This window comes from Squalius cephalus (assembly GCF_949319135.1).
Source record: "Squalius cephalus genome assembly, chromosome: 19".
Classification (NCBI taxonomy): Eukaryota; Metazoa; Chordata; class Actinopteri; order Cypriniformes; family Leuciscidae; genus Squalius; species Squalius cephalus.
Window position 1 is genome coordinate 9176870 of NC_137140.1, and position 14834 is coordinate 9191703.

The 14834-nt window shown below is 36.1% G+C and overlaps 1 protein-coding gene across 2 annotated transcripts in view; it reads right to left on the minus strand.

Moving 5' to 3' along the window:
- The window catches only part of heatr1 (HEAT repeat containing 1), a 38995-nt gene extending 24161 nt beyond the window's left edge, over window positions 1-14834 (minus strand). The window contains exons 1-14 of one of the 2 annotated variants that reach the window (XM_079851583.1): window positions 14743-14834; window positions 14209-14350; window positions 13657-13873; window positions 12947-13088; window positions 12752-12853; window positions 12514-12660; window positions 10543-10754; window positions 10297-10427; window positions 9512-9611; window positions 9287-9391; window positions 9057-9174; window positions 1383-1490; window positions 1146-1241; window positions 949-1031 (exon numbers count right to left, since the gene is read on the minus strand). In XM_079851583.1, the coding sequence (XP_079707709.1) occupies window positions 949-1031; window positions 1146-1241; window positions 1383-1490; window positions 9057-9174; window positions 9287-9391; window positions 9512-9611; window positions 10297-10427; window positions 10543-10754; window positions 12514-12660; window positions 12752-12853; window positions 12947-13088; window positions 13657-13873; window positions 14209-14350 (1703 nt within the window). In that variant the 5' untranslated portion in view covers window positions 14743-14834. The remainder of the gene's footprint in view (window positions 1-948; window positions 1032-1145; window positions 1242-1382; window positions 1491-9056; window positions 9175-9286; window positions 9392-9511; window positions 9612-10296; window positions 10428-10542; window positions 10755-12513; window positions 12661-12751; window positions 12854-12946; window positions 13089-13656; window positions 13874-14208; window positions 14351-14742) is intronic. The other variant, XM_079851584.1, reaches the window with a different exon arrangement.

Here is a 14834-nt window from a genome sequence, read left to right on the forward strand (position 1 = left end):
ATAGTTCCCAGTATGTACGGTTAGAAGATGGCTGTGTCTCATGTGACCTTGTTATTTGTACACACTGTGACTATAAAAATCACAACATGTAAATAGGAAAATGTTGCCGTTATTTTGTCACTTATTGGGAGCTGTATGCTAGCTGGAGTCGTTTACCTCCAGTCTTTGTGCTAAGCTAGGCTAGTGATGGGTGCGTTACGAGTTACGGCACGCACGGGGATGAAAAGGGTATGTATGGACTTATCTAACTCTGGGGGATACGGTGAATAATCTAAAGTCCCAAAAAATCGGCGTGTTCCTTTAAACGTAACTTTAATCGTAATAAACATAAGCAACTAAACGAAAGCAGCAGCGGCGGCAACATACAGGCATAATAAAAACAGCAACGTAAAATATCCCGGGCTCTCGGCCCCGCTCTGCTTTATACTACAGTAACGTTAATAAAACTTTAATACATTAGCTCATCCATGAACATGGTTTCTGCCTGAGTCCCGTCGGATTACTGAAACGGATTGCTGTCCATCAGCTGTGGAGGTGAACACGACAACTCCCATGATTCCACACTCATCCACAGTGTCATCAAGCTATGCCTTTGTTATTGTTTTAAATAAGCAACCACTAGTGGCGAAACTTACATACTGTGCCTTAAAATTAGTCAAAATCCCCTACGCTAAAAATGCTGGAGTTTTCTTTCAAGGCAACTCACTGAGTTTTGCCTAATTGAAAAATATTTTAAGGCTACATTCTAATGTTTTAATGCATTATTTACTTATAAATAAAAGTTGTGAATGGTTCTGTGACCATTTGATGCTACGCCCCTGGTTGTCATTGCTGATCTCATTGCGCAAGCAGTCATCAGATTGATGATTTTGTGATCGACTTTATATTTTTGTCATTATTTGTTCATACATTTGTATAGTTCCAGAAAAAAAAAATCAGTTAACTAACCAATCTGCAGATGGTTTGATGTGATGAAGAAGTGAAATCAAACAGGAAACAGTCTCCTCTGGATCAACAAGTCCCACGTGAAGCTGTCAAGCAACCATAACTGACAATTAACATTTAGATTGTACAAAAAGTAAGACTAATTGAAAGTTTACATAAAAGAAAAAAGAAAAATAACATTTATGACGTGGTCATCTTACTTGCAATGCTTTAAGGGCAGACAGCACAACCTCTGACGCTTCATCCTTTACTCTCTCCAGCAATGAATCTTTCAAAAATGCCTCATTAAAGCCATTCTGCTCCATAAAGACACAGACAAAAAGCATCTCATCATTACTTCATTAATGTGGATCCCTTGGATGTTCAATGGGATGATATGAGAAAAACAAGGTGAAAATGGTAAGCTAACATCAAAAGAGAATACAAAAGATACACACATGTTGTGAGGTGAGGATCTTCGTCAGGTAGTCTACTGCCATATTTCTCACAGAGGGTAGTGGATGATTCAGGCTGAGCATCAGAGAGGTGTCTGACTCTGGCAGGATCTGCATATAAACAACATTTTAAAGTCTTGTTTTGTTTTTATTAAAGGTTTACTTAAATGATTAAAGCCATTTTTTTAGACAGCGTTAACACATCTGATTCATTCTATTCTCTCTGATTTCTAAAAAATTTTTGGAAATTTGAGAGCAGATTGAAAAAGATCAGAATTGCACACACAATTTACCATTGCAGATCAGCAGATGGAGAAAGACAGCAAATTGGGTCTCATTCATGAAACATTCGTAAATATACGAGTAAATATGTGAGTGATTTGTGCGTAAAGAGACCTTTCCGAAAACTCTTCTCCTGATTCACAAATACTTCGTAAACGTCAGATGTGATAGTGAAATGTGTGTGTGTTAATGAATTCCAATCAGTCGTAAATGGGACGCGCGTGCACGCTCATTCTCAATTACCATAAATCCCGCCCATTAAATCCGACTGACAACTATAAATGGGCATCATTATGACACCAAATGAAGGATTTCAACATGTCTTCTCAAAAGTGAATGAAAAAGAGAAATTTCTCAGAAGCAGAAATTGAAGTTTTATTATCAGAAGTTCATTCAAATCGCCACATTTTATTTTCAAGCATACATAGTGGCGTATCAGGTCCTAAAAAGGAAGCTTGGCAGCATATTACAGATGCAGTACAAGGGTTACTTCAGGATTTAGCATTAAGCTTTGTATTAGTAGAAAACCTGTAGTATTTTCGAATTACCATGCTTTCTAGGGGTGCACGATTCAGAAAATGTCACGATTCGATTCGATACCGATTTTTAGTCTCAAGATTCGATTCAAAATCGATTTTCGATTCAAAAACGATTCTCGATTCAAAAAACGATTCACAGTATGTAAATGTAGTTGACTTTTTCCTGTGTGATTGCAGTAGACATACAATTTAAAAGAAAATAAATAACAAATTAAATTAAGTTTGATATTACTTTGTCTTCATAAAAACTTTTGCAACTAAACAGTGCAAAGTGCCAAGCTTTGGCCAGCTTTCAAATACATTTAATTCAAGTTTAAATTAAAACTTAAATATATATATTTTTTTACATTTAGCTTTAAAGTGATGTAGTCAGATCAAACAAACAATACTGCTAAATGTAGTTTAAGGAGTAGGCTATTGACGGCAAAATAGGCTACAGAATATTTCGTTCTGTATTGACAAAAAAAAATACAATAAGCCTACATTATATCTGCATTTATGTCAAAACCTAGACTTTCAAACATCAAAATGTCATTTATTAATATTAATATTCGTGTCAAAATGACATATATAAACATTCTATTTTGCCTGGAAACGCTTCCAACACGCTTGCGTGTCGCGAGAAAAATAGGCGTCGGTTCTATTTCATGCACGCGTTTTCCGCACGACTCGGGCCACACCTGAGACGCGCGTGTCACGCAGGCTGTGTGCAAGCTCTAACCTGTTAATGTATGAGGTGTGATTTGTGCATTTACTTTGCAAACTAAGCAATCATCGTGTCAATCGTCGCGTACCTTGCCGTGACCAATGACGTATGATATCGTGCGTGAGAATGAACGTCTGGATAACGTACGTGTGGATAAACGTGTGGATGAACGCCTGGATAACGTACGTGTGGATAAACGTCTGGATTAATTCTTAGGCTATATTCTATTATCTTTACTATTGTACCTTTTTAATTTTGGATATGATCATAACACACACGTTTTCATGTTTTTGTGGGTTGGGCAACAGTGTAGACACTATTAGTAATCAGTATAATAATAATTAGGCTATAATTATATTTACCCAAGATTTAATATAGTAGGACTGCTACAAGTGTTAGCTATATTACTTAAGGCGGCCAGTTAGAAAAAGGTAAATCAATGAATTAAATCTTGCAGTTGGTATTTGACAGATTTTACTGCCTACAGCAATTTTATAAAACTAAACATTTAGTAAACATGTCTAAATGAAATGCCTAGGTTAAAAAAGGTGTTAAAAATGACCCAGAAACTAACCCAGTGATGTGTTAATATCACTGAACTATTGCTATGTTGTTGTGTTAGTATAGTTTTGACCAATAAATTTAACACAAATATAAATTGTTGGATTATTTGGCTAAAATTTTGCATTAACCAGTATGTTATTGTTGTTGTTGTTGTTGTTGTTGTTATTATTATTATTATAGTCGTGTAAATACTTTTCAAGTTCAGTGCACTGACAATATTTACATTCAGTAAGAAGTAGCAAACCATTTTTTTTTTAAATGTATTGGTTGCAATTGTTTTAATTTACAAACCAAGCAATGAAGACACAAAAAGAAACACGCTGAAGTCAAGTAAATGTAATTACAAACTCTGACAGTACAAAAGCTGACAGTGTTGAGGGAACACCTCTAGGAACAAGCACACACAGGATGAACGCCCAAAATGTAACAAGGCAAAAGAACAGGTCTTTAATTGGGCTTGTTAGTACGGTGACGCATTGCTGCCACATATATATATTTTTTCCACTCAATTATGTCGTAATAACGAGATCTTATGTCGTTTTATCTTTTCTCGTAATAACGAGATCTTATGTCGTTAAAACAACATCTTTTTCTCGTAATAACGAGATGCTATGTCGTTAAAACGACATGTTTTCTTGGCCTTATAAGGACATGTGTAGTCATGTACAAAATATGCCTTTATGCACATAAAATTTATAGCCAATCATTTTTTATCACTTCAACGTTCAAAAATCTGAAGCAATAGCAGCCCCCAATGGACATTCATGTTAAAATATCAAATTCTGCACACACCTTATTAATAAACCATACTATCCTACAGAAAAGCAGATGAGCCCGAATATGAACGCAACGCATTTAATTACACGTTAAGCGTTTTCCTCCCATAGAAACCCTTCATTATAAAGAAAATAAAGGTGTCTCTTAACGTGTCTTTCGAAGCCGGTGCACAGCAAATCCTTTAAATGGTATTCAATGTAAAGGAAAAATGAAAAACATAAGTAGGCAATAAAATAAACAAATTATTGTGGCATTTATTAGCCCTCAAACAATATTTATTTGAAAGCCTAAACGAATTTGTTTAAAGAAAAACACCAGCGTTGGGCGTTTATGTATAGGCTAAGTGTTTCAGCCACCCTTTTCAAACTGGCGCAAGAAAATGCAACATAATTTGATTTGTTAAACATGAAGAGGATTATCCGTCTGGCATGGCCGCTCGCTCTAACATTAACCTAGATAAATGTTCGCTATTATTAAGCGCATATCCGAGTGTTTGTGCGGAGTGTGGAGCGCGCGCTGCATGACAGAGGCGCCGGTGCCATCACTCGCATTTTCCTATCAACAGTGGAAACAACTTAAAATACTCCATCATTTCTGGTCATACAGAAAAGAATAATACATCAGTCGCCACTACTTTTATTTGTGTAAACTCACAACAAGAAGAAAACGTTGTGCTTTTGTAAAATAAAAGACGAATTCAGGGCGCGCTTTCATGATCTCCGTGAATTGGAGCGCGTCTCAAAAATAAACTGAAAAACAGTGTAAAGACAAGCCTCACAGACATGAGAAATATAGCTATCTATATAAGGCTTATAAAAAATGTCCACCAACGAAAAAAATACGGTACCATCTGATTATGTAATCCTGTCCGTATGAAAGGCGCATCTAGGCTATACATTACAGCGGAGATGTATGGAGATATGTTTGCTGGCAGCCTACATTGATTTAGAAAAGACTAGTTTATTAATAAACAGTTAAAATGCTTCGTTATTTTTTTCAGACACATTTATTATCATTAGCCTATATTTTGCGGCAAGTTTTATGCATGCGCTTGAGCGCGGAATATAGGCTATAGCCTATGCAGCCAGGATTGAATATAAACGTGCGATTAGTCCTAATTGCTTAAATGAATGACTAGACAAGTCTATGGCAACTCTAATCAATAGCCTACTATTTGACATTATTTAATTAGTAGGTAATTAGTATCCAGCTCTTTACATTAAATTAGTTGAGTTAGCATAATTAGTTAATGAACTAATAAAATAATAAAATAAAGTTTAAATTAAGAAACTAACAATATATTTCTATAGCATTGCTTATTCCACCACACAAAGGACTGTTTAGAAGGTGACAATCCGGCATGTGAAGACTGTAGGCTGTATCTTGAAGATTTTTGTATTGTATTTTCTGTTATAAAGACGAATATTGACATTTCGTTAATTAAACAAAATAAGAACATAATGTTGTAAAAAATAAACAACTTAGGCTATGTTCTGTTAGATGACTACTTTTTGTTTAATTATCTCTAGGTAATAAAGGTATAGCCTATTAACAAAAATAAATCTTATATATAATATATTATATAAAAAAACTTATAGGCCTATATAAAATATATTTTTTAAAAAGGGCCTCATTGATTAATTTGTTTAATTTGATTAATTATTCGCCTCTGATTGGGGGCTGCTACTATTTGCTTAAGCTTTTTGAATGTAGAAGTGTGATAAAGGCGTGATAGGCTTTCAATCTTATGTGGATAAAGGCATATTTTGTACATGACTACATATATGTCCTTATAAGGTCAAGAAAATATGTCGTTTTAATGACATAACATCTCGTTATTACGAGAAAAACATGTTCTTTTTGTATAAAGTCCCTATTAATGAGCTGATCTGAATCAGATGATTCTGATTGAGGAGACATGCAGCATATACAGAACAGACAGAGAAACCCATAAAACATTACATTTAACAGGCAAATTAAAATCCGTCAATGACCAGTTAAAAAATAAATTAATAGGCTACCTTTATTTTTTTAACCTTACTTCTGTTTTTTATTTACAATATTACCTTTAAACATAAATATATAAACACATGAGATATATTACTAATAGTGTGTAGGCCTACACTTTTGTACAACCCATAAAAACATGAAAACAGTGTGTAATGAATGATCATATCCCAAATTAAAAAGGTACAATATTAAAGAAAATAGAATTTAGCCAGTTTTATCCAGACGTTTATCCAGACGTTTATCCACACGTACGTTATCCAGACGTTTACCCAGACGTTTATCCACACGTACGTTATCCAGGCGTTTATCCACACGTACGTTATCCAAGCGTTTATCCACACGTACGTTATCCACACGCAAAGTAAAAAAAATCCTTACACAGCTACGTCGCCGCCACGTCACCGCGCACTTTGAGCGCAGCTCCAACACGTGGCCGTGACGTCTAACGTCTCATATCTTACGTCTGACGCCTGATTACTATGGGATTTTGGCCAGACGACTGGCGAGCGTATACACGTTAGTTCACCTCTCAGTTTGCTTCGCGATCGCCAAAAAGTGCACAAATCACACCTCATATTAATGGGAGCCGAAATAAAAACAGACACGCCACACAGCCAGCCAGCCAGCCTTCCTTCTGCTCCGCTTCTGCTGCACTTCTTCTTTTGGCTATGACAAGAGTGTGCAGGCGTAGTGCAAGTGTGAATTCGATGCTGCGCCATCTATGGGAATGGCAAGCTAGACTCATTTCAGGACAATACCAAAAAATATATATTTCAGTAAAAAAAAAAAAAAAAAAAAAAAGAATCGATTTTTGGAATTCTATGAATCGATTTTGAATCGGTAAAGTTTGAATCGCGATTCATATGTGAATCGATTTTTTTGCCCACCCCTAATGCTTTCCCCCCTCATATCCCCCTGAGACGAGAGATTTATGTATTTTTTGTCTGGAAAAAATCCTCCGATGACGCAAAAATCGTCATTTTGCGTCATCGGAGGATTTTCTGTCCAGAGGCTAAAGACTACAGCCAGTAGATGGCGTTGTTCCGCATGTTTACAACCCGCCCATACAGGGTGGGATCTCACTCACAGAATGTACACAGTATCAGCCGTCTTTCTTTGGAAGCTAAGCTAGCATGCTCTTGTTCTGTGGAGAAAGCTGAATAATAGGAGAAAGCTGAGTAAGTAGGGGTTACCATCTTCCTTTTCCCGGACTTGTCCGGCGGGCGAGACTGTTAAAAATGTCCGGGATTCAGCTTTTGCGTTCTGCGGTCGCCATTCATTGTTTACATGCACACCTCTCGTTTCAATCTAACTGAATTAATTAATTCCGATCGGTGAATCTGACTGTAGTGTTTACATGAACGCTAAACAAGTGATCGGTTGATGTGCGTTTTACCCTTGCTAAGAAAATTTCCGCTCCTCCGTGAGAGATGCGAGACCCGGCGCGTCTCAGTAATGACGCCACCGGCCTCGCGCCGTTCTCCCGCGGCCGTCAGCCTCGTCCTGCTCGCCACAGTAAACATGATGAATGGCGACTGTAGAACGCAAAAGCCGAATCCCGGACATTTTGGGTCTCTAAATCCCTGGCAAACTCATCACTTACTTAGGCTAGCCTTGTTGTTTTCAACTGTGCTCTCTAACCGGTAGGCGTGGCCTCCTAAGGCAGCGAAGCAAGTGCATTCTGGGAGTGTTTGTCTTTCATCCACATAAGCCAAAAATACATTTTCTGGCTTTTCTCAGTCTAGAAAGCTCCAAATTCAAAAATTTCTCCACATTTCTTCTACTTAAATGACCTATTTTAAATACACATTCATCTTCCCAGAGGTGAAGTATCCCTTTAATGGAGTTTCATCTGTTAATCGAACAGTCCCAGAAGTGAAAAGAGTCCCAGCCCTATTGAAAGCAATTAATTATTTGATTAAAGTGTTCCGTTTGCAGATGCTATTACTGGCTCTCCTAATAAAAGTAAAAAGAAAAATCGTATGTAATTACTATATATAATATTTTTTCAAAATGCTGTGTAAATATGTACCCGATTAAGGTGAATTAAAATGCAGCCTTATTAATGAGCAAAACGTTTGAATGTTAAACGCAGTTTACGCGTGGCTGGGAGCAGGTGTAGATTTCTTTCGTACCAACTAACATTTGGAAAATACGAACATTTTAATGAATCCGAACATTTACGCCAGAACCACTTTACACACAATTTACACAAAAATTCGTTCTGCTCGTGTTTCATGAATGAGACCCATTGTATGGAGAAATTTAATCACTGAAGTTCAGCATGTGAAACACACTCAACACTTACACATGCAAGATTTAATCAATAAAATGAGGAAGTTGTTTTATTGAATTTATATATTGGTATTTTATATAATATTATATCATCTTTACATTTACAGTGTTTTAATGCTGTTTAAGGTGTACAGTCTCTTTTTGTTTGTGTGAAAATCATAAAAATATTTCTAAATAAACCTTTTTTTTTTAAAAACAGGTAAATATCTTATTACACAGCGCTCTGTACTTTTTAGTTCGAATACGATTGTCAATGATGGCATTCTGCATATTTTTTGTATAATTGATTGTTATCACATGCAATTGATTTAATACGCATCTGTGCCAGTTTCATGTGTCACATATGAACTAATATCAGTTTCACATCAGGGTCCCGATTATCCTGTAATCGGAATATATTTATTTATTAGAATTTATTTTGTGATAAAGGTCAGCTGACTCTATTCTGGAGGTAACAAATAATCCATAAAATTGTAAAGACTGGTACACAGCATGGTTGCCTACCTGATATTTTCCACAGCTCATAGTAAGAGAGATAAACTGATGAAGCAGACTTTTTTCATTGTCAGAGAACACATTTTTGACACGATTTTCCATTGCCACATCCAATGCACATGGATACCTACGAGTAAAAAACACTCAACAATAAACAAAACACTCCTTATGATTTAGATTTAATAACATCTTAGGAGCTATACAATACCACAAAAATGCAGAAGTGACTATAAACATACCTGGATTCAAACAGTCGTACAGTAGATTGAATTCTCTGATTAAGAGTTGAAATCCTATCCGAGGGAAGCTCACTGCCGCAGGAAACATACTCCTCAATAAGCAGCCTGTTCAAAGCAGTAAATGTAAAAGAATAAAGATTTAATAAAGCAGACCATAAAACATGCATAATGTCCAGGGTAAAGAGAGTTTTACTCATAATTGAGGCTAATTTAAACCCTGCTTACTTGGCTGCAGTGTTCTCCAAGTTGCTGGACAGTTGAAGATTCTGAAGCAGTGATTCTAATAGGCCAGTACTTTGAGACAAACCTTCAATCTGCTGCTCACCTATAGGGAAACAATAAATAAACCAATTAACCATGTGATAGCAGCGATTTTATTATAATTATTAGGTATTATGTATGAAGGGTCCAGGTATTAGTTCCTTGATACTACCAATCAAAAGTTTGAACATTCATACTTTATGAGTACTTTCCATGTTTAGATTAAAGACATAAAGGCTAAAATACAATACACAACTTTTGGCAGAATTATCATTCTGGACCATAGACTGTGACATCACCCATAGGTTTCTAAAGAGCATTTTTGAATGCTTTTTGGTAGAGCCAGCCGTCGCCGTGTTGGTAGCGGGTCACTCCCGGATAAACGAAAATGGGCAAAAGGCGGGATTAGCTGAGGTGAAACAAACGGCTAGTAGTGACAGCAGCAGCAATCCACCTGTCACTCAAGTGACTATGCCCTTAATTAGTTTATCTATGCATAATCTTTTTACTCTTTTAATTCATTTTCTAACTGTATCATATATCTCTTTTAATTTCTTTATAACCGTTTCTAATTTTCCTTGCTTTTATTTGTGATTATTTTAATTCCTTTCTGTAAAGCACTTTGACTTGCCATATATACAGTATATACCGTATATATATATATATACACACACACACACACATGTATACACACACACACACTGATTTCATGGTGACTAAGTTCACACAGAGCAAAGATAGAAACCAACCATCCTGCGTCATCACAGATTGTATGAGATGGGGCAGCAGGTAACGCAGTAAGGGACTGATGTCATGGACTGTAGCTATATTCTGGAGTGTGGACACCAGGTTAGGGGTAGCAGACAGGCACCCAAATGCCCTAATGGGAAAAGACACAAAACAAATAAGAATTTTAGATGCAGATAATTGTGAGAGAAATATACTAGACTACTCCTCTTCAAAGAAAAAGTAGAGTACAAATTACTAAAACTTACTTTGGACCAACTACACCTTCTTTCTGGTTCTGCAAGAGGATGATAATGCAGCTCAAACCCTCTCTGGTCAGCTGTGGCATTCGACCTAGAGACCTGCACAACAGCAAGGTCAGAGTGTCCACCAGCTGATCCTCCATCACTACCTTCACAGCCATCTGACACACGATCATGTAAGTGGCAGCAGTGTAGTCTAAAAAGTTAGATTTCAGCCCCTGGTTATGTAGGGAAAAAGCAGAAAATTATTTTCTGTTTAGTTCTGTGAAGTTTAGTTGCTTACATCCTTTCTTGGAACAATATTCCTATCATATATTTATTTTTGTCCATTCCATTTGGTGATATTCACCTTTAAAATATATTATGTAACTACAATCAAGTAATTTTGAGTACATTGCATTTGCTATCATTAAATTGTATTATGTATATAGGTAATACATTGCCCCCACCGCTTGATATAGACACTGGGAACAGTTATTGACTATGTTTACATGCACATCAACACTCCAATACTAATAGAATCTGGCAATATACCAATTAGTATTGAGTCATGAGAACTCTCCAATCCGATTGACTCATTTAGTTTAAGACAATATTTAATATGCAGACTACTTAAATTGAGAAATGTTCAAAAACAGGATGCTGTATGCCACTTTATTTTTTCTGTTCAAGTTATATTAGATGAAATTAGTTATATTAATGAAATTTCAATCGGTTTGAAAGGGGAGGGATACAACTTTTATTTTTTAATCCAATCTCTAATCCATTTGATAGGAGATGTAAACACTTGACCGGATTGAAAACCGAAAATGTAAAGTTTTGCGCATGTGCAATAACATAGAAATGTCAACGATGTTTGACACGCAGAACTTGCTGATGTTGTTAACTCTTTCCTTGCCAGCGTTTTTGAAAAAAGCACAAAGCTTCATGTGCTCGTCGTCTCCTAATCAGGACCCGGAAATTACATAAATATTAAGTCTGCTTTCCAAAACAAAGAAGAGGATGTATATTATGAGAAAATAAAACCTTTGATTTTGATTTGTTTTTTTGGTTTGATTTGTTTGTTTTTTTAGGTTTTTTTGACCTTTGATGCATGTAAACCTGTTATAGGAGTCGTCCAAAACAAAATTAGGAGCCTTTAAAATATCACTTTGACAGAAATGATTAAAAATGATAATTATTATTATGGTAACACTTTACAATGTTTCCTTTATTAAACATTAGTTAATGTATTAACTAACATGAACTAACAATGAGCAATACATGTATTACTGTTTTTGTTAATCTTTGTTAATGTTAGTTAATAAAAATAAAGCTGTTCATTGTTTGTTCATGTTAGTTCACAGTGCATTAACTAATGTTAACAAGATTTTAATAAAGTATTAGTAAATGTTGAAATTAACATTAACAAAGATGAACAAATGCTGTATAAGTGCAGTTCATTATTAGTTAATGTTAACTAATGTAGTTAACTAAAGAATATTGTAAAGTGTTACCATTATTATTAACTGCCTCGCACTTTTCATTTTGTGGTGTAGTTGTCAGGCATTTCTTAAGGTGAGAAGTGTTGGCCGTGATTAAATTATTGTGGAAAAAGTAGTAACAAAACTAATGACTTAGCATACTGTATTGCAGCATATTGAATCATCCGAAAATAACATTGGGAAAGGACAACCATGTACACACGAATATTCCAATGTCTACATGCATACAAGCAAAGCACTGTACTTGGAATATGACTGCAACCTGAATATAGACTTCAAATGGAATTTGATGTGCATGCAAATAATAGTCATTGAAAAAATCTTATCAGTTGGCTACTAATTAAAATACTGATTATCAAAGCTTATATTATATTAATGTTACATCAAAAATAATTCTACAATATTACAATAATATAATCCATCAAAAATATATCAGACACATATAATATAAACTTAACCACATCAACATTATGTTACTGAATTATTGTCTTACCAGTTGTACAAATGGAAGCAGCTTGGAAATTATAGAGTTAGTTATCTTCTCCACTGCTTCAAGTGCAGAAACGATGGTAGATGCATAGAAAGAGAAAATCACACGCAGTTGCGGACAGTTCCCATCCCGGAGTAATCCAGAGTATGCCTACAATATGATTCAAAGCATTAACCAGAGCAGAACTACTGGATTGGGAGACTTTAACCAGCATAGATAGCACACAGCCCAGGTTTCTTACCCTTACTGAATTTGTGACCATAGAACAAATGAAATCCATGAAGCCTAAATCCTTATAGCAGTGTGTGAGCAGAGTTCCTCGGGCCAAGGGAACACCAGGTTTCTATAGATAAAGTACAGGGTAGTTAGAAGAAACACAATCACAAATGAAAGTATATCTTTCATCACTTATATGATACGAATTGATATGATTTACCTGAAGTCCATGCAGCCAGTGCCATTTGTGGGTTGGATCCTCTATCTTTAAAATCTGGATCACTCGTACAAACACTTTAGTCTCATGATATGGTAAAACACAAGCAATCAGGCTGTCCTTGTTGTACAGCTGAATGTGGAATCTGAAATCAAGTTCAATTTGTTAAGTGAAGTGACAGCTCAAGATTTTTCCATGCTACAATATCTATAATAAAAGGTGTATGATTTTTATGCTACTAGTTCTCAAAACGATATTGCAAAAAATAATGACCAAACCAGTGGTTTTGAGGAAGTCAGCCAACAAATGGTTTACTTACAGCTGTCTCTGCATATTCAGCAGCATTTCAAAATCCAATAAATTACACACTTTAAATCAAGAAAATCCCTAAAACAGCACAATTGTGCCACTTACAAGCTTATCACACTCAAACCTCCAGTTTCACAGACAAGGCTTAAGCCTAGTCCTAGACTACAATGCATGTTTGAGCTGTATTAACTGAAGGCACCTTGTACTGGCATATGTCAGTGCCACTGTTTTGTCTCAAGATGCACATCAGTAATGTTTTTTCTAAGGCACGTTTATAAAAGCTACATAAAGGTCCTAATTAAACTAAAGCCTAATCCTGGCTTATTCTAAGACCTGTCTGTGAAACCAGGCCTAAATCAATGGCAATGTCATCAATGTGACAATGGCAAATCTACTGAATTTACCTGTGTATTAGCCATTCAATGCATTTCAGAGCAGGCTTGAGCAGAAAGTAAGGTGACAGTCGAGTAAGAAAGAGTGAGATGCTCTTGTCCAGTTTCTTGTTGACTTCTTTGGACTGAATGCTGCGCTCTAAAGTCAGAGAGGCTTGACTAAACAGAGTCTCCTGAAACTCACTGAATGCTGGATCAATACCCATCAGCTCCTCAAGTCCTGTGCAGCCTGTTCAGAAATATCGATTACAGCAGAATTTAGGCAAGGTGAGTATTACTGCTTGATGCAATAATTATATGCGCTTGCCGCAATAATTATTTGAGTGACAGGTGAGTGATTAGGTTGCACTTTATTTTACAGTACGTGTACATACAGTGTACTTACCTAGGGAAGTACTTGTGAATAAAAGGTAGCTAAATGGGTTAAGGTTAAGATTAGAAGACTATGCAGCGTTATTTACATTTGATTACTTCATTCAATTTCTGTACTCTACCAAGCTTTAGTGTGTTTGTAGAGGGTTGGAGGAAAAACAAGAAAAGGCTCTGGTAAGACAAGCAACTCACCCAGGGCATAGAAGGTGCTGCGGTCCATGGTAGCAGCATCTTTAGGGTCAAAGAGCACAGAGGCCACCTCTCTCCGACTGAGCAGATTCGAGTCATTCTGGGGCAAAGCCAGCCGCTTCAACTGATGTGCTAATGATGTCATCTAGAGACAAGTGATGATAAAGAACGATTATCATTGGATTTTTCATTACTATAATACAACTGCGAATAAACAACCTGAAATCATTCATTTTCATATATGTTGACCTTTTGGTGAAAAAGGACTTGGACAATGGACATATTCTTGACAGGCTGCATGAGACTTGGCGCATATGTGGTGGACCACAAAACGTACCTTATATTGATACAACAAAACAGACGAAGATGTTTAAATTACAATCTAAATGACCTATGATAATTATTTTGGGCTGCTAAAGCACTTTCTTTGCATACAATCAAGATAGCGACACATGGAAAAGTTATTCGCATAAACCATCAAATGTTTTGATCCAGTTTATGTGTTTAGTAGTCGTAACAGTAAATATATTCTCATACCTTTGGTTACAGTTATTACCGCAGTGTCCACGTGTGTGAGCCTGGCAGTCTGCAAGTGTGTGTATTTCCCTCTCTGGTTTGTTTTCGGTGGC